This window comes from Triturus cristatus, chromosome 12 (assembly GCF_964204655.1).
Source record: "Triturus cristatus chromosome 12, aTriCri1.1, whole genome shotgun sequence".
Taxonomy (NCBI): Eukaryota; Metazoa; Chordata; class Amphibia; order Caudata; family Salamandridae; genus Triturus; species Triturus cristatus.
Window position 1 is genome coordinate 122,664,196 of NC_140595.1, and position 20,756 is coordinate 122,684,951.

A 20,756-nucleotide genomic window follows, 5' to 3' on the forward strand; every position below is an offset into this window, starting at 1 on the left:
GTTTGTCATTTACTGCAACAACAATAACACTAACCCGCTAGACGCATCCATTCAAAACATAATCTGTTACCTCTTACACCTATACCGATGCAATCTGGCATACACCTCAATACGTATCCATTTAACCGCAATAGCAGCCTATCTCCAAAACAGGCAGCACCTCTCTTTATTCAGAGTGCCTGCCATCAAAGCCTTCTTGGAAGGACTTTAACGAGTAATTCCCCCAAGACACCCACCAGCACCGGTGTGGAACCTCAACTTGGTCCTCACCAGACTAATGGGTCCACCCTTCGAACCTCTCCACTCATGTGAGATTCAATTCCTCACCTGGAAAGTAGATTTCCTAGTAGCAATCACTTTGTTAAGAAGAGTTAGTGAACTCCAGGCACTGACCATTCAAGAGCCATTCATACAGGTTCACGCAAACAGGGTCGTACTACGTACCAACCCCAAATTCATGCCTAAAGTAATATCGCAGTTCCACATGAATCAAACTATTGAACTGCCTATTTTCCTTCAAAATCCACAAAATGTCGCTGAGAGAATGCTCCATACACTAGATGTAAAGAGGGCCCTCATGTACTATATAGACAGAACTAAGGACTTTAGGAAGACAAAACAACTTTTCGTTGCCTTTTCTCCACAACACAAGGGCAACCCCATTTCCAAAGCAGGTATAGCCAGATGGATCGTTAAATGTATTCAAATTTGCTATCAAAAAGCTAAACGCAAATTCCCCCACGAGCCCACTCAACACGAAAGTTAGGGGCGTCCATGGCTTTCCTAGGAAACATTCCATTACAGGAAATATGTAGAGCAGCCACATGGTCCACTATACATACATTTACCAAACACTACTGCGTAGATGTACACTCAAAACAGCAGGCAGCTGTAGGACAGGCTGTTCTCAAAACTCTTTTTCAGACTGCTGCAGCTGGCACTGGTAGCCACCGCTAATAGGAGGTACTGCTATGTATTCTATGCACAGATATGAATTCAGCAGCCCACATGCCTCGAACTGAATATGCTACTTACCAGTGTGCATCTGTTCTTGGCATGTAGGGCTGCTGACATTCATATCGCCCACCCTCCTCCCCGGCGCCTGTAGCAGCTGCAGCTCTCAGAATTACTGTATAGCATGGTCATCACTTACTGTATCTACTCCATCATTGCCACAATGGCGAAAAACAATCTAAGGATGGAGAAGATGCCCATGCGCACTGTGGTCCAGGGGAGGAGTCACCTATCTTGTGATACTTCGAAGACTTTTCCAGGACAACAACGTGCAAACATCCGGACCCAACACTAGGCGGCGATCTATGCACAGATATGAATGTCAGCAGCCCTACATGCCAAGAACAGATGCACACTGGTAAGTAGCATCTTCATGATCGCCAGTGGCTGTGATTATTTTAAGTAATTCTTTCATCATCTTGGTGTTTATTATAGAAATCTGGAAAGCTCATTATAATGCTCTTCTTTACAGTAAATTGTGTAAGTTTTTAGCAGAGAAAATGCTAAAAAAAATAATACTCTATCCTGATATAAATGTATTTAAAGATGCAGATTTTTAATTTGAAAATGAACACCATAATATGCCTGATCAATAGGATAGGAGATACATTAAGGCAATTAATCTGCAGAAAAGTTCTCACCTTTTCCAGTTCTGAATATCAAGTCAGCGGTTGAAAGGTGGGCAGGGAACGTTTATCACTGATTTAATTGAATTATCCATCAGTGTTATTTATTTATAACACTGACAAATGTTATTTTCCTAAAATTGCCACAACCTGATGGGGGTGCATTATTTGACAAATGAGGCAAAATTATTAATTCTAGGATTTCCATAGTCGTAAAATAGCAGAAACCCAGGGGCTCTTATTATACCAATTACAACAAATTGACAGACTTCCAAATGTTGATTTGAGGGGTTTTTCTTTTTATGTTCTATTTGCTAACTTAAAATGCAAAAATATGGCATAGTTAATATAAGGGAACACACCAACAAATGAAAAATAAATGTTTCCTTTTTTTTCCAAGTACCTTTTGATAGATCCTGCCAAGTTTATGTTGGGAATCTTTCAAGTGAGGTGACTGAGGTAATTGTTCAAACTTTCTGTTATTATAGTCTGAATGTTGTATTGATTCGATGTCTGATGTTTATTCTTGAGATACATTTTATTAAGAAGTTTTAACACAACCACTCTGACCAGCATCTGATATTTCCCCAAATTGGCTCAAAGCCTATTTGTCCGACCAGCACAAGAGATTCACCACTCGACCCAAGAAATTTCCCCTGCCACAGAATTGTCACAAGTAATTTCGCTCAGTCTACAGAAACTTTAATTTTCACACATACAGATCCTCTCTGTATCAGGAAAGCTTTCTTCTCTCGTAGGGGATTTCCATGTACAGTCATACATACTGAATAGTCTCCCGCCTACCCCCTTCCCCCTTCCCCCCCCCCCCCCCCCCCACCCCCGCCGTGCGGGTACCTCGGTGCACTTCTTTTAGATATATCTTCTTAAGGTGATATTTTCGCCTCTCTTCAGTAAGGCGTGTAAAGACACAGATAATACTGCCTAAGTACATAGGCTACACTGGCCAAAGTCGTCTTCATGAATTGAAAAAAGGGCCAGTACATTATATTTGAGAGGTATTGAGATGTTTAATACACAGAATAAATCCGATTCACAAAACCCTTTTTCATGATAGAGATGAATGAGACTAGAACAGAGAAGCCTCATAGGCTGCCATTATATGGCTCAAAAATCAAAAATGGAGGCTGTGTTTTTAGGAACCCAGAGACCACCAGTATCCCATCATGCACAGCTGGTGGCAGTTGCTTCAGTTCTTTTTTCTGGCTCCTGCTGACAGGACCCTGGAGCATTGAGTTTGGCCAATTTTTGTCTTTTCTCTTCAAACGTCACTTCTGATTATTACTCACAACTGGTTCACTCGACGTCTTTGGTCTTTCCTGACCTTGTTCTGTCTTTTTCTGACCGGAATTGTTGGCTTTTCAATTACAAAAGGCCATCTCTTTTTGATAAGTGTCCAGACTGTGGTAGAAAGAAGGCCAAGAATGATCCTCACTCTGTTTAAAAGTACTAGTAGGTCATGTTCCTGACTCTTGTCATATTTTAAGACATTCTCGAAGCGCACTATTCCCGTCAGGGTAAGGATTCGCCTTCAGGGAGTAGAAGAGCGGCCAAAGCGGAAGACCCAATCTTCAGGTGGGACCTCAGGGCAAGGAGAGGGTCAGTCCTCTACCAGGGCTCTGTCATCAGCCTCTGGTGGGCTTGCCAGAAGAAACGGGGCTGAAAAGTGTTGCCGGTCGGGGACAACGTTGAGAGGAGGTACGGCGCCGACCTGTTTGCTGTCAGCCCACTGATGGATGTCAAAGAAACGCCGCCGATCTACACTGAGGCAGAGGGTACCAACGTCAATTACAACACCGAACTCTGTCATTGTGGTAGCGATGAAAAACGACATGCCACTGCACTTACCGCAACAGTTTCTCCTGACAAGGAGAGAGCCGCAAGCTAGACTGTGGGAAGGAAAGTCTGCAACACGGCAGCAACTACAACGAAGGCAGCCAGCGCCACTGCCTTGCTAGGCAGACATGATGGAGTGCTGTGAGAATCACTGCAACAGTTCATGGACTGTTTCCATGGAGACAAGCGAGAAGAATTTAATGAAAAGCACACAGGAGCTCTCCTGGTTTCTAACCAAATCATTAATGTGGCAGCAGACTCATCTGTACTGGCAGCGCATGAATACTGTCATGGTGTTGCTCTCCGACGACACTCTTGGCTTCGTCTTAAGCCAGAATCACAACAGATTCTCAATCTCCTATTTTCTGGAACAACTCTCTTTGGCACTCACACCGATGAGTAGATGGCCAGGATGAAGGCGGAGATGGAAACACTGAAAGCTATTGGCTTGGTGAAACCTAAGGAATAACACAAATCTTTCAGGCCATTCTAATGCTATTATTCCTCACAGAGGGTTCAAACCCCTTGCCGGTATCGGAGTCGCGAGACAGGTACACAACAACAGTACCAGCGATCCTATCAGCCTTTATCAACTAAGACAGGCTAGAGGACAATCAAACCAGCAGCGTGCACAAGGGGGCAAGCAACCAACAGGATCGAAACCCTTAATCTTTCCATCCTCCTTTTTCGTTACCCTTTCCGGCGGGGGGGGGGGGGGGGGGGGGATCATCCAGCATTACCTAGAAGAGTGCATAACATCACACAAGAAGCCTGGGTGCTGAATATTGTTCGCAATGGATACTGTCTCAGGTTCACCAGTCCTTCACCGTACAAACCTCTGAAACCATCCAACTTCAACAATTACAATCAGAGGCCAACATTCTCTTAAAGAAGCGGGTGGTGAAGCCTGTATCTCCTCTCCAATGAGGCACGGGGTTATATTCAAGGTTCTTTCTCATCAACAGTAAGACCAGAACGAGTTCCGACCCAATCTCGACCTCAAAATAGCAAACCAGTGGATTTAGTGATAGAAGTTCCGGATGCTGGCATTACACCTGATTAACCCTCAATTACACCAAGAGGATGGCTTTGCGCCATTGCCATGAATGACGCGTACTTTCACATACCAATCGCCAGAAAGCATTGCAAGTTCTTGAAGTTCGTAGTGGGGCACAACCAAGTACCTCCATTTGGCCTGAAGTCAGCGCCCAGGACTTTCTCCAAATGCATGGCAGTGGTTGCTGCTCATCTCCGTAAACGCAAAGTGTTAATCTAGACGACTGGCTGATCAAGGTGACCAAGTCTCAGGAGGCTCAGCTTCACTACAATTGGGCATGCAACCTACTACACCAGCTGGGCCTTCATGACAACCATGCAAAGTAACCTCTGTCCCAGTGCAATTGTTTCACTATCAAGGGGGCTTCCTTGCAGACCCTATGGGCAAGTGTGTGTCCTTCGGAAGAGAGACTCTTATCAATACTTCAGAAGACTCAGAATCTCATTACTATCTCATCCTACGTGAGGAAAGTCTCATCACGCCTCGATAGCTTCCTGCATTTTTCTCACGCCAAATGCCTTCCTCCACATGAGACCCCCACAGGAGTGCCTTGAAGATCAGTGGGACCAACTGACTGGTAATTGGGACGACCGGATACAACTGGTCCAGCATGCCCAGCTTTCCCTGAGATGGTGGTGCACTCCAGCCAATATCCTACGAGGTATTCTGTTTCACAGGAGATACCACCTCAGACCATAGTCACGGTTGCCTTGCTGCTAGGATGGGAAGCCCATATGGACCACCTTCAAATCCAGGGCAAGTCGTCAGAGGGAGTCCACATACCATATGAATCTCCTGAAGCTACGCGCAGTCCATCTGGCACTGAAGGCCTTTCAGCCATTGTTCACTTCCACCTCCCTGCTTGTTCATACGGACCTCCTTCACTGTTTTATCCGTCCACATCTCAGGTTGCCATGCAAGACCGATCTACTGACGAACTTCGTAGGCCAGATGGTACTCCCCAAACTCTCCTCTTTGAGTTTGGCAGCATGCCTCTTGAGCTAGTTTAGTACAGACACTTGAACGTGCCACAAGACTGCATGGAGATCCTCAGAGGAGCAAAGTGGCCCTCTACACGTTCCGCATATGCTCTCAGATGGAAGCGATTTAGCAAATGGTGTTCTTCTAGGAACGAGGACCCTACCTCTTGCTAGGAAGATACCATCCTTCCATACTTACTCCATTTGGCGCAATCTGGTTTGCAATTTTCTTCCATTAAGGTTCACCTGGCAGCTCTTGCTGACTACAAAAAATGTCCCTCGTAAACTTCCTTTTTCAGCATCCCTGTCATCAAAGATTTCCTGGAAAGTTTGAAGAAGGTTTTTTTCTCCCATTAGACGTCCTTCTCCTCCATGGGAGCTTAATGTAGTTCTGTCACTTATGCAGGAACCCTTCGAGCCTATACATAAGGCATCTCTGCAACACCTGTCTTGGAAAACAACTTTCCTTGTGGCTGTCACATCCGCCTGCAGGGTTAGTGAACTCCAAGCTCTCTGCTTTCAAGAGCCAGACATCATATTTCATTCTTCCAAAGTGGTCATGAGGACTCATATGAAATTCCTCCCTAAGGTGTTTTCGGATTTCCATGTTAACCAATCTCCTTCCCTACATTTTTTCAGAATCTTTCTACTCCAGCGGAGAGATCCCTCCATCCCTGGATGTTAGACGGGTTTTCAAATTCTATCTCGACAAAAGATATATACTGAGATCAGACCAAATGTTAATCAACTATGGCTCCCTCCATACAGGCTTAGCCAGCTCTAAGCAATCCATTTCCCAATGGATTGTTTCATGTATTTTAACTCTATTATCATAAGGCTAACAAAACTGTCTTTGCTGGACCTAAAGCACACTCTACTGGGGTAAAGCAGCTCTACCGCCTTGCTTTGCAATATTCCTATTCTAGATATTTGCAAAACGGCGACCTGGAAGTCAGTTCAGACATTCACAAAACACTACTGCCTAGACTTGACGCTAAGGCAGTTGCTCAAGTAGGGCAGGCTTCCCTAAGTCACCTCTTTGCTTAACCGTTTTCCCAATGATCCTCTGTCTTCTCCACCGCGCTCTGTTGGGATGGGCTTGCTAATCTATTCAGTGCTTATGACTATACATGGAAATCCACTAAAGGGAGAAGGAACTGTTTCTTACTTGTAAGTCCAGTTCTCTCGTAGGGGTATTTCCATGATAAGTCATAAGCAGCCCTCCCTCCTCCCCAGTGGAATAGACAGAGGTGTCCAGACAATCTGCATAGGTCTCACACCACCTTCAAAAATTACTGAAGCTACTGCCACCAGCTGTGCATGATGATACTGGTGGTCTTTGGGTTCCTGAAGGCACAGCCTTAATTTTTTAGCCATATAATGACAGCCTATGAGGCTACTCTGTCCTACTCTCCTTCATCTCTAGCATGAAAAAGGGTTTTGTGTAGATTTATTCTGTGTATACTTGCCCTTTTTTCACTTCATGATGAATACTTTGGCTGCATTATCTGTCTCTCTATCTCTTAAGTGTCTTTACAGGTCTTACTGAAGAACAGTGGAAAAAAATATCCACCTAAGAAGATATATCTAAAAGAAGTGCTCCGGGGTCCCCAAGCGTGGGCAGGACTATTCAGTGCTAATGGCTTTTTGAAATACCCCTATGAGAGAACTGGAGTTACAGGTAAGAAACTGTTCCTTTCCTTCTACCATCCCCCAGAAATTCTTGCACCTTTTGCCGCACTGCAGTCATCACATTGATTTTCTTGCCCTCCACAGAATCCTTCCCCTGGTTAGTGCTCACCTTCATTCAGATTCCAGCCCATAGTTTCTTATTCCAGCCGCAAGCTAAGAGATCATTTTGCTGTTCTTGCAAAAAGACACTATTCCTTATCCAGTTCACAAGATGTTGTTTTGCTCCAGAGATTCATCTCTAAGACGGACTCCTTGGCCTGTGTCCTCTCACTTTAGAAATATGTTCACCCCCTCTGGATCCTCTGACAGACTCAGATATGTCACTTTGCCCCAGCCTATTTTTTTCTTGAAGCAACATTGATGCTTTTTTTTCACTGCCAGTGTTCTGCTGCTCACATGTATTTATTCGCAGCTATAGATGCATTTTCACCAGTAAACGGATACATTAATTTCCCCCCTGGCTGGAAAGTTGCTTTTCTCCTGCAGCAAGTGAGATATTTTTCTGTAACAGCCAGATTAATGCTTTTCCCCTGCACCTGGAGATAATGCTTTTCCTTTGAGGTGCTCCCTTCCATCCCCTTCCTGTTGGTAGCTATGTCGACACTTTCTGCTCTACCACAGCCATGCAACGCTTTGGCCTCGTTGCCACAGAGATTGCTTTTCTGTAAACAGCCACAGAGGTCTTTCCACTCAGACTACTACTAGGATTCCTCGTCCTCACTGCCACACATATTCTCCCCCAACCCCTGCCTCCCACAGAAAAATGAAATCTTCCTCACTGTGATCCTTTTTCCCATAGACTAATGTTGTCTGATGCTTCCAACACTCGAGCCTTACCCCTACAGTCTCAGAGAACATTTCCCACTAGCAGAAATCATCCCTTTCCTCTGTGGTTCCAGAGTTCCTTCCCCTCCTCCCAACTCCAGAGAACTTCCACCTCTAGTGTAATAGATTCCTTATCACAACCTGAGACTATAGTTTACCAGAGACTTTGCTGAAGTCCGAGTTTACCAACTTTCTTCAGCTTTCTTTTCCTCAGGTGCAGTAATTCTTACTCACAGACTTCCCCATGTCCCTGAAGCCCCTCCCATACATCTTTGAGATCCTTTCCCCATCTACAGATGTTTTGCCCCTTTGCCCCAAGAACTTTCTCCAACCAGTCCCAGTGATCTTTTAACTGCCACGCCCAGAGATATTGCACTCCACCACTGCCCTTCCTAGGAGTCCGACATTATTTTCCCCCACACAAGAATCCCTTTACTCCCTCTAAGTGCCAAATACCCTTCTATGCAATGACAAACTTCATACTTCAAAATAATTATTATAGAAAAGACCGTCAGTTTCCTTCTGTACTTACAATTACCAGCACCTGTAATAGCTTATCCAATGCTAAATTGTTTCCTGGAAGTAAACTGATCAACCCTCAATAAGCATTTTCAAGCCTGCATTGCAGCACTTGAAGAAAGGGGTACAAGTGGGTAAAATGTTTGGAAAAAAAGCTGCTTGATATGAAAACTGAGAAAAACGTGTCATGTATCTTTAAATTTACTGGAGCTTCCCCTATACATGATGCACGCTACTGGCAACTGGCTCAGAAAGTGAGTTATTTGCCCTGGCTCCTGGTTGTAGGATCTCAGAGCAAGTATGAGGTTTCACACCACCTGTTTTTTTTTTTTGTGGTTTTTTTTTAAATAAAAATTTCAATTTCACCCAACGTCTTTTACTTCATTCCATCCAGTGAAGAGTTCTTTTATGTTGTCTGAAAGAATTTCGCATCTGAAATGCCTTCTTTTTTTTACAAATGTCCCTTGTGTGGGAGCAACAAGGCTGTCTCTGATCCTCACAAGTCCTCAGTGGTGTACCCATCAACCTCGTGTTTAGTCAACATCTGTTTTAAAAAAAAATCCAAAAGGGGATGATGCTCGGAGATATTATGCAATATATGAAAGTGAATAAAGGAAGAAGAAAAGGAGACTATAAAAGCCATCCTTTTATGCATCTTCTTCTAAAGGATAGCTTACTCCTGAAAAGGAGAAAAAGAACAAGTATATTGTCTGGAAAGGAAAGATACTGACAACCTAATTATCAAAGTTGTTCAAGATCACCTTATAAGGTAACCGTATTGACATCGAGGGCATCAGCTCAGACCTACTGTCGGTCGAAGGCGGGATCGACGTCTAGCACTCATTGACTTTATGGAGAACATGCCAAACACTTGAAACACCCAACACCTAAAGAAACGTTCGAAAGACAACCCATTGATCGACGTTGACAAGAACACTATCATTATAAACATTTAATCCTGCTTCCTGATCGACGTCCGTTGGACTCTCCATACCTCTCTCATCAAAGCCAGAAAATCTCTTGTTTTTATATTCCTCATTGTCAAAGAGGCAACTCCACAGGGCACCATCAAGTTCCCATCACCATTACATCTAAGTCGTAGTCCAGCATTATGTAATAGATGGCTCATTGACAAGGGTCTGTATATCCAATGTTTAAAGTAGCTGTGTCTTTTCGATTGTAGATTACTGTTAGAAATGGGGTCTGTATTTGGCAGGGGTATATTACTCTGATCCAAATAGGGACCAACGGTTCCGGCAAGGTAGGTCCAAAAGCACCCAGGACCACCTTCTGGTAGCTTGGCGCAGAGTGGTAAGACCTCACTCAAGAGACAATGTGTAAAGTATTTATGTAACACGCACTCACACCAACACAGTGAAATTGTACCTAAAAAGGGCATCACACCTGTTCTTATAAAAATAAAGGTATCTTTATCAAAACATCAGGCAAGATACATGGGCGGTTCACATATGCTAAGAGCTTTCCTGTGTACTACTTTCCAAGTGTGCTTTATAAAAGAGAAAGGGGTATAAACGTGCAGGTTTCTGGAACTCTCTTGGAACAATGTTCATGAGAAATCAAAAGTTCAGTCTTGGGTAGTGTGGAATGTTCTGTGGGAAAACGGGTTGTGGGCTGAGAATAATGAGGTCTCTTGATGTGGGCACTTTCCCTAGCGCGCAGACCCTCTCATGCTACTGGTTTGGATCTAAATTATGCCACTGAGCCGCCAAAGGTTCAGTCCGCTACCGCGTTGTTTGCGATCGGTGATAGTCTGCCATGTGCAGTTTATATGCCCCAGTAAATCACCCAAACTACAGGGAGTCACAATTGGAACACAACAGTGCCCCTGTAATGCTAGTAATCAACATAGGCTTTGGTGGGCAGCCCCCGGTACCACCGCTTGTCGGCTGGGGCGGTATGGGCCGCACTTGCGCTTTAAAATGCAGTGGAGCCACCAGCCCCGGGTAAAGTTACTTGCGCCGTCCCACAAACTCCCAACCCGATCCCGGCCACACACAACATGCAGCAGAGCGGCTGGAAGCGCTTTACCTGCAGAGTCTGCTTTTTACGGGCGTGTGCACGGGGAGAACCTCCGACGGGGGGCCCTCTCCTACAACGGCGCTCCTCCGGGGGAGAACGAGCCTTCCCTCCTCCCAGTCCGGAATGACGTCTTGCTGGGCGGGGTGCAATCAGCACCGACTTCCCCTTGGTTGCTAGAGGATGCCGCTTCCTTCCTGTGTGCCGCTGGACTGCCTCCGGTGACGAGCCTCTCTTCGCTAGGCAGCCCCACGCAGCGTCTCGACTGCAGAGCTCGCAGAGATCCCGGGCTGGTGGCGGTGGAAGGGGTGTTACAGCGTTTTCCTTTGACAGCGCTTTCGGGGCCACAGCACCCTCGGATTCCCGGGCGGCGGCGGCGATTTCAGGCTCACAGCGCTGTAGAGGCAGTCTTCTCAAAATAACACGCTGTTGTCCTCCTGGAAGCAAGGCAGTTTCTCGCGCACAGTGTTACAGGGACAATCCTGGGAGTTGTTACTATCCTTGCGATCCCAGTGCCCAGGGGGATCAGTTAGTCTTCTTGTGGAGACACCCTGGAGGTGATGGTTTTTAGTTTTCCTCTGGCAGGGTAAGATCAGCAGGCAGGCAGGGCAAATCAGCTAGCTTGGGGCAGCAGTTCCTGGGAGCAGTCAGTCTCAGTAGATAGTGGCAATCCTTTTTGTGCAGCAGTCTTCACTCCAGCAGAGTTTCCTCATGGTCCAGTAGTGTAACAAGAGATGTGTGGCCAAGACCTTCATTTTTATACCCTGGCACCCAGTCACTAGAAGGGGGTAGAAGCTTCTGGAAGGGTCTAGGGGTTTCTGGGGTGTTCCTGTCTTCCCTGTCCTGGCTCCTGGCTGTCTACAGTGACAAATGCAGGGTCGTTAAGCCTATTGTGGGGCAGCCGGGCCCAGCCTATTCATGTGTAAAGGTGTGAATCACCACTCCCTCCTCACAGCCCAGGAAGGCTATCAGCATGCAGATGGGAGGGGGAGTCTGCAGTGCGCAAATTAAGTGCAGACCTGAAAATGTCCACTTTCTAAAAGTGGGTTTTCTAAATTAGTAGTGCCAAAACCACATGTATAATTAGAAAGGTCTCCCCGCCACGATTCTAACTATACCAAACATGATATACCTACTAGGTCCCTGTCAGAAGTTATCCCATAGGAGGGGAGCCCAATGTTAGTCTATGGAAGGGTAGGCCTCACTGCGGTAGCAGGGGCCTGTGGCAAGTATGCCAGTGTCACCATGTTTTAGGGGGGAGTACCTTCACCTTAGCAGTCGGAAGGTGCCCAGAGTCCTAAGTCCAACAAAAATGTGAGGTCAAGTGGGAGGCAAAAAGGGCAAAAATGTAGGGGGAGACCACCCTAAGGCTGACAGGTCCAACACGTGTCCCCCCCCCCCCCCCCTCCCAGCTGAAAGTGGGCAGAATTACCCAACCTCTAGAGAGTTCTCGTCACTAAGGCAGAAGAACCTAGAGAGACCGTCATCATTGGCATTGTCTACTCTGGGTCGTGTTCCACCCTGAAGTCCATACCCTGTAGAGAAATGGACCTCCTCGACAATTTAGGATTTTCGCCCCTCATTTGCACGAGTCATCTGAGGGGCCGGTGGTCGGTCTGAACCAGGAAGTGTGAGCCAAAAAGGTATGGCCTCAGCTTCTTAAGAGCCCAGACCACCGTGAAAGCTTCTCTCTCTATCGCACTCCACCATTGTTTCCGGGAGAATAGCCTCCTGGAGATGAAGGCCACTGGTTGGTCCAGGTTCTCCTCATTGAGTTGCGAAAGTACTGCCCCTATGCCATGCTCGAAGGCGTCCGTTTGGACAATGAACTCTTTGGAGAAGTCCGGGGCCCTGAGCACAGGAGCTGTGCACATGGCCTGCTTTAGGGAGTCAAAGGATTTCTGGCAAGCCTCGGTCCAAATCACTTTTCTAGGTTGTTTCTTGGAGGTTAGCTCAGTCAAGGGGGCCACAATGGTGCCATAACCCTTGACAAATCTGCGGTAGTATCCAGTGAGGCCCAGGAAAGCCCTGACCTCAGTCTGTGTCTTGGGGGGGGCTCCCAGGCCAGGATGGTGTCTATCTTGGCCTGTAGGGGCTGCACCTTACCCCTGCCCACCAAGTGTCCTAGGTACACTACCGACCCCTGCCCCTGCCCTATCTGGCTTTTGCTGGCCTTGATAGTCAGGCCTGCTTGCTGCAGGGCCGGAAGCACTTCCCGGAGGTGACATAGGTGGTCCTCCCAGCTGCTGCTGAAGACGGCTATGTCCAGATAGGCGGCGGAGAAGGCCTCTAAACCGGAGAGTACCCAGTTCACCAGCCGCTGGAAGGTGACAGGAGCGTTTTTTAGTCCGAAGGGCATCACCCTAAACTGGTAGTGGCCCTCTGGGGTGGAAAGAGCGGACCTCTCCTTAGCTCCATCCGTCAGGGTGATCTGCCAGTACCCTGATGTAAGGGCATAGGTACTCGGGTATCGGGCAGCCCCCAGCCGGTCATTGAGCTCATCCGCACTAGGAATGGGATGAGCATCAGTCTTGGTCACAGAATTTAGCCCTCTGTGGTCCACGCAGAACCTAAGTTCAGGTGTGGTGCCTGGTGGGGCAGCTTTTGGTACCAGAACCACCGGACTGGACCAGGGGCTGTTGGAGGGCTCCATCACCCCCCAACTCCAGCATCTTAGTGACTTCACTCTGGATGCTGGCCTTCTTCACCTTATCTGACAGTCTGTTATGTTATGTTACAATTACTTTTATAGCGCGCGACTCACCCGGGGGCATCTCGGCGCTTGACTAGAGAGAAAACTTGAGAGCAGAAAATCAGACCAGCAGCAAGATTAAAACCGGTAAGCTTTTAGTTGTTTGCTGAAGGTACTATATATGTAAATTTCACGCAGAGCCATAGGAAATGTATTCCAGTATCTTGGGGCAAGATACTAGAATGCCTTACCCCTTGTGCGACTAAGACGTATACGGGGTACCTGTAAAAGGGCTAGTGTACTGGATCTAAGATTTCGGCAATGTACATGTTTTACGAGTTTCTTTTGCAGATAGCAAGGGCCTCTGCCTTTCAAGGCATTGTAGGTGAGACAGCAAATTTTGAAGAATGATCTCATACTCGCGGGTAGCCAGTGTAACTCTCTCTGCAAGGGACCAGAGGGAGAGCCTGCTGGGCGATTCAGGATCATTCTTGATGCAGTGTTCTGGATCACCTGTAGTTTAGCAAGCAAGGTTTCTCCCACTTAGGCCATCACAGCGTTACCATAGTCTAATCTGCTAATCACCATAGCTTGAGCCAGAGTTCTACGATGATTAGTGGGCAGATAAGGAAGAATCTTACGCAGTAGACGCAGGCTATAATAACCAGAACTGGTAGTGGCAGCAATATGGTGTTTCATTGTTAATATCTGATCCAGTTTTAGACCTAGGTTTTTTACACATTGTTTAGGAACGGGAGCTGCTCCCAGCTGTAGGGGCCACCATTCATCCGACCAGATGGCTGAGGTTTTCCCCATTAGCATGATCTTGGTTTTTCCAGGGTTCAGCTGAAGGCAGTGCACTGTCATCCAGTTGGAAATTGTAAGCATACCGCTGGAGAACCGAATTTTCTCTGCTTCTAGATTGGGGGAGATGGTAAACATAAGCGGAGTATCATCAGCATATGAAATTATCTCAAAGCCTAGCTGCTCTACGATTTTTGCCAGAGGGGCCTTACATATGTTGAATAATGTCGGGCTTAGACAGGAGCCCTGAGGTACGCCCTTATCCAGACGCATTTTTTCTGACAGGTATGGCCCTAACATAATGTTTTGTAGTCTGTCCGACATGAAGTGCTGCAGCCATTTTAAGGCTGTACCTTGATTGCCACAGGAGTATAATCTCTCCACGAGCATTGAGTGTGAGATGGTATCAAACGCCGCGGAGAGATCTAATAGGATCAGTACTACTCCCGCGTCCATTACCTGCCTAAGGGAGTCAGTCACGTCCAGAATGGCAGTCTCAGTACTGAAACACTGTCGAAAACCTGATTGCGAGAGATCCAGAATTTTATTAGATTCAAGGTATAGACTTAGCTGCCTGTTTATTATACTTTCCAATTGCTTACCCAGTAAGGGTAGCAAGGAAATAGGACGGTAATTACTAAGTACTTGAGGATCAGCCGTGGGTTTTTTCAATATTGGTCGTACAAACGCTTCCTTCCATGTTGTGGGAATGATACCCGTTTGTATCGAGCGGTTATAAATATTTCGAATTGCTGGGGCACAGCTAGTGGCTAGGAGAGCCCTAGGGTACTGCGTGCCACCTTTCCTGATTCTCCTAGTCTAGTGAAGGAATCAGGGTTCTGAGAAGCGGTAGATGGAAAATTCGCATAGATGTTAGAGATCTTTTCTTGAAAATAGATCGCTAATGAATTGCAGAACTCTTGTGATTCCAGTGGGGATTGTCTACAGACTTGTGGGGACACAAAATCCCTTACTATATTAAAAAGGGCTTTTGAGGAGCTGCTGGCGTGTTCTATTTGGTTCATGATAAACCAATGTCTGGCTGTTTTTATATTCTGATTATAGCTGGACAGAGACTATTTGTACTGTAATCTGTTTTGAGGGTCCTTACTAGATTGCCAGAGTCTCTCCAATATCTTGCATTTGGATTTTTCAGTCTTTCGCTCAGATGTATACCAGGGGGCTGACGGCCGCCGCTGAAGAGAGCCATAGTTTTTGTGTAGAATTACTATGTCCAATGCTGTCACAAAAGCAGAGTTAAACCTTCCAACATCTTGGATACGTCCATGTCACTCTCTGGTGGTTTCGGATGGAAAGCCTTGTTAAAAGCTTCCAAAGAAAGGTCACGCCATGGTCTATGCACCTCCTTTTTTCCGTCCTGCGTTAGTTTCTAAGCTCGCCTGTAAGACTTGGTCTTTACAGGGAGGCTGTCCCGTGTGTCCACATCGTGAGTACACAGGTGGGTAATCCCAGGGATAAGGGAGAACACAGAGGAGTACTGCTCCAGGACCTGGCGGCAGTCCCTCTGTTGCTCAGGCGTCAAGGATGGGGAGAAGACCACTCCTTCCACCGATCCGTCCTTCTCTTGGCAAGCAAAGAGGTCAGGAAGAGGTTCGCTTTCCTCTTCCTCTGCCCCATCAGTCACCATCAGTAAGGTGAGCTCAGACCTCTCATGGTGGGGTTTGAGGCGGTTGGCATGTAACACCCGGTGGGGTTGCCTGGGGGTCATAAGGTAAGGTCCACTACGTAACTGGCCTTGCCCTTCTTCTCAAGTATCTCATAGGGGCCAGTCCAACGGTCCTGGAAGGCACTGAGCTCTCCTGGCTCCATGACCCACACCTTCTGTCCAGGCTCTAACTCCACAGGCTGAGAATTCTGGTCGTACCATTCCTTCTCATCCAGGGGATACTCATCAATAGTCCTAATCTATGAATAATCCCTGCCCACGTGCGGGATCCCGGAGCATATAGAAAATACATATATATACATATATATGCATATGTGAAAACATATACATGCAGCCTAAAATGTTTCAAACATGGCAAAAATGCTGAAATTACATAGGTTTGCATTGTAGTACCCCTAACCCATAAGGAAAAAGGAAGCACTAAACCAATTGTCTCACAACAATGCTTTATTGCCTTAAAGCAAACTTGTAATTGCAGGTATTTGCCTGTATGCTGCAGCAGAGTAGCAAGAAAGCAAAGAAAACTGACACCTTGCCTTTAAGGCATTAGAGTAGGGGAACCGGGCCTTTAAGACCTGTAGGAGACCCCCCTGCTCCCATGATGCACCACAGGTGACAGTTAGGTCAGTTCTTTTTTCCGGCTCCTTCTATGAGGATCCTGGAGCTTGAGCTCTTCGGTGTTTTGACTGAAAGTGACTTTTCTTCAGATTTTCTCAGAAAACTCGACATTTTCTGACTCCCTAAAGCTTATTCTGCTGTTTTTTTTAGTTTAGTTCTAATTTTTTCAAGGCAGAATGCCTGCCTTATTCAGGAAATGCCCTTCCTGTGGCAAAAAGATGGCACTGGCAGATCCACACTCTGTGTGTATTGTGTGTCTTCCATCCTCACACAATCCTGACCAGTGCCTCCACTGCCAGAAAATTTCCAGGCGCACTCTACGCGATAGAGAGCGCATAAAACTTCATGCCCAGCTATAGAAGGAAAGAAGCCGTCATGGAGGCGACCATGCACCCTTCAAACCACCCTCTTCAGCCAAACAACATCGAAAACGGTGACATACCACCTCTCCTGAGCCCAGGAAGAAGGTTTCAGGGGATTCGCCGTCGAAGTCACCGTTGAAAAGACCCAGGCAGTCTTCGGCGTTAAGAGATGAAACACCATCTCGACGTCGAGATTCTCCGCTGCATACAAGTAAGTCGGCGTCGAGGCACAGCACTTCGGGCTCGAAGGCTGTTGGTCCTATGAGACCCGGAAAGTCAACGTCGACGTTGAGGCTTCCGCCAGCGTCGAGAGTTGCGATGATGAACATCTCGCCGCAGGTGGGCCTGTCGACGTCGTCAAAGTCCCATCATTCGACGTCGAGAAGATCGACTCCGAGTCAACGTCGAAAGCGCCGGACCCACGGCGAAGGTCGACGTCGAGGTCACCAGCTCGACGGCGAAGGTCGACGTCGAGATCACCAACCAGACGGCGAAGGTCGACGTCGAGGTCTCCACATCGCCGTAGGCGATCGACGTCGAGACAGCAGTCGAGAGCGGAACGGCGTTCCCAGAGCAGATCTCTTCGGTCGATGCCGATGGTGACGCAGACTTAATCGACGTCGAGGCGTTCTACGTTGAGGGATAAAACTACAGCGGCTAGAGATTTCTGGGGTGTTCCCTGTCTTCCCTGACCTGGCTCCTGGCTGTCTACAGTGACAAAGGCAGGGTCATTAAGCCTATTGTGGGGCAGCCGGGCCCGGCTTATTCATGTGTAAAGGTGTGAATCACCCCTCCCTCCTCCCAGCCCAGGAAGGTTATCAGCATGCAGATGGGATTGGGAGTCTGCAGTTCACAAACTTAGTGCAGACAGGAAAATGTCCACTTTCTAAAAGTGGGTTTTCTAAAGTAGTAGTGCCCAAACCCCATATATCATTAGAAAGAGCTCCCCGCCACGATTCTAACTATACCAAACATGATATACCGACTAGGTCCCTGTCAGAAGTTATCCCATAGGACGGGTTCCCAATGTTAGTCTATGGAGGGGTAGGCCTCACTGCGATAGCAGGGGCCTGTGGCAAGTATGCCAGTGTCACCATGTTTTTAGGGGGAGCACCTGCACCTTAGCACTGTTTAGCATTGGGAGGGTGCCCAGAGTCCTAAGTCCAACAAAAATGTGAGTTCAAGTGGGAGGCAAAAAAGGGCAAAAATGTAGGGGGAGACCACCCTAAGGCTGACATGTCAAACAGTTACCTTCCACTTGCACCCTGCTGTTACGGTTAGAAAAGCAATACAAAAATGCAAAAAAAACAGGCCATCACCATTGACATTGGAAAAATCAAGGCTGTCGCTATAACCCGTGATGTCAATACGTTTGATTGCTACATCATCGCCATCCATTCTATCACTTGGCCAAGGCTGTCATCAACTCATCAAATTGGCTTGTCTTCTGTCATGACAACTCATTTTTCCACCTGTTTGTCTACATAAGAGAGTAGCCTACCCTTCATGGATTCCTCAAGGTATGCCTCATCCTTATTACCTTTCAGATCATTAAAACCAACAATCCCTTTTGAAGAGACGGTACAAATTCCTTTACAACTTTTGCAACAGTCACCTCTCAGTTGGTATTGAGGCCACAGATATCTGCTTCCTCTCCTCGCACACCAAAGAGGAGGAAAAGACAGATCACCTTCCAGATCCAGGTCTCCTATTTTGGACACCAGTGATAGCCATTGAGCCTATGTACCACAGATCTCTGACACTCTCTCTTCTCATAACAGAATGAGAAAAAGATACAGGTCTTCCTTCAGATCCAGGTCTCTTTTTTTGGTCCCAGATGATCCCCATCCATCTTCTACACTAGAGTCACTAGGCACATCCTACTCTAGTGTCTTTTCAATCAAGAGGTCTTAGCCTGTGGAACAGCTAAATTGAACATACCTTTGGAGGCACTACAGACAGAGGTTTCTGCTATTTTGGAAACTTTGTAGCCAAGGGCAGCTCCTTGCTCCTGCTGCCTTTAACTCCTGGCCTACTTGATATTTCAGAGCAAATGTTGCTTACCCCAGACACTATGAATGCAACTACTCTGTGTCTGTTGACAAATATAGAGCCCTTCAAAAGGATCCTGATTTTCTTCTGAAGGACACTGGCATTTCTTAGCTTCGTAGACTACCCCTCCACCAGAACGATAAAGCAAATGACTTGATGCAGCTTGTAAGAATGAATGTGAGACGGTAGGTACCCATCTTAAAAATTCCACTGCAACTGCTCTCCTTGAAAGCTATCAAAGTGAAATATGAGAATGCATGAGAAGGTGTGTCTAAGATCTTCCAAAAAGATTTTGCAGAAATGCTACATGAAAATTCACTGGTCTCCAAGCAGATCATAAGTGCTGCAGTTGATTCGGCAGAATTTACAGCTACTAGGATATTGTCATGGGTATCCATTTGTAGCTCCTCTTGGCTCAGCCATACCACCTTAAAGCCAGAGGCACAGTTGAAAATAATGAACCTCTGGTATTCAGGATTCGCCTTGTTTAGACAAGACATCGAGGAAGAAATGCGAAGATGAAAAACGGGACTGAGACCCCTGAAGTCAGTTTTTCAAGAAGAAAGTAAGAAGTTCTTCAAGCAGCATTACAAGATAAAGGTTCTGAAGTATTTCCAATGTGGGGTTCTAGCCTCTTACTGGACTTTGCAACAACAACAATGTCTTCAAGGACACAGAAACGCTCATCTTTGCCTTTCTCATCACAAAGGTCAAGGAGTTTACTACAGGTACTTGCTGGTTCATAAAAAAGGCCCAAAAGAGGAATACAACAGACTGATATTGGACCTATGATTCACTAACCCGTTTATCAAGAAGGAAAAGTTCACAATGCTTACCTTGCGTTCGATTTATCCGCACCTGGAGTATAATGAATGGAGTTGTGCAACAGATCTGCAAGATGTGTGTCCTCACATCCGAATAGCGAAGCCTCACAGAACATGTTGCAGATTCAACATCCATATACAATTCTGCTAGTCAGTCTCATATCAACTCTTCACACGTTCTCAAAATTTATGGCATTCATAGTAGCCTTTTAACTCTCCTTTTCCAGACAGCTGGCTACTGAAAGCTCTCACTCAGGCAAAGGTGAAGCAGGACTTTATAAGAACTTCAGAGCTACTACTCTGGCTAGGTCTTCAAATCAACCATCGAACATAGGTCTCAACTGCCGTCCAAAAGGAAGTCGCTTTTCAAAAGCAGCGACCTTTGCTATTCATAGTGGCTGATGCTTCTCTGTTAGGATTGGGGGTCCATTTAGAAAATCTGGAAGTTCAGGGGCAATGGCAGACAAGGAATCTCCTACAGCGCTGAGAGTGGCCCACCTAGCTCTAAAGGTTTTTCTTCTATGTTTAAAGAAGAATAAATCACCCATCCATATTTAAATATGTTTTTACCTGAACAGGCAAGGCGGTACCAGATCAAGACCGCTTTTCTGTGGAAATGCGATTAGAAAAAAAATGGGTTATTTAATGGGGGTGACTATCGACCTCAAGTAACAAACACAATCCTTGTTAGGGTGAACCCCAAAGTCCCTGAATTAGCCTGTGCCTCTGGTAGCTAGGGCACAGAGCAAACAGGTTTAACTTAGGGTCATTTGTAAAGTATTTATGCTGTACCAAAACAGTAATAAAGTTAAAATTAGAAAATTAGGGTCAAATGTTGTAAACAAAATGACACCAAATGACAAAAATCCAATGAGGACTTAAGTTTTAAGTTGAAATAGCGGAAAAAAAGCACAAAACCCTGATGTTGATTAACAATTGCGGTAGGCCAGGGCCGAGCGCAATTCGAAGCTGACTTCAATGGAGCATGGGTCAGATAAACCAGCCAGGCCCGCCCAGGTCTAAGATTTCACCTTCTGACCTGCTGCCTGATTTAGACCTTGGTGAGCAGAGTATGTACCTTTGCCATGGTGGAATACTTTATTTCCAGGAGCC

General features: G+C 46.3%; 1 protein-coding gene across 1 annotated transcript in view; it reads left to right on the forward strand.

The window, feature by feature from the left end:
- The window catches only part of TDRD10 (tudor domain containing 10), a 404,866-nt gene that overhangs the window by 45,826 nt on the left and 338,284 nt on the right, over positions 1-20,756 (forward strand). The window contains exon 4 of the mRNA XM_085637994.1: positions 2,041-2,099. Within this exon, the coding sequence (XP_085494120.1) occupies positions 2,041-2,099 (59 nt within the window). The remainder of the gene's footprint in view (positions 1-2,040; positions 2,100-20,756) is intronic.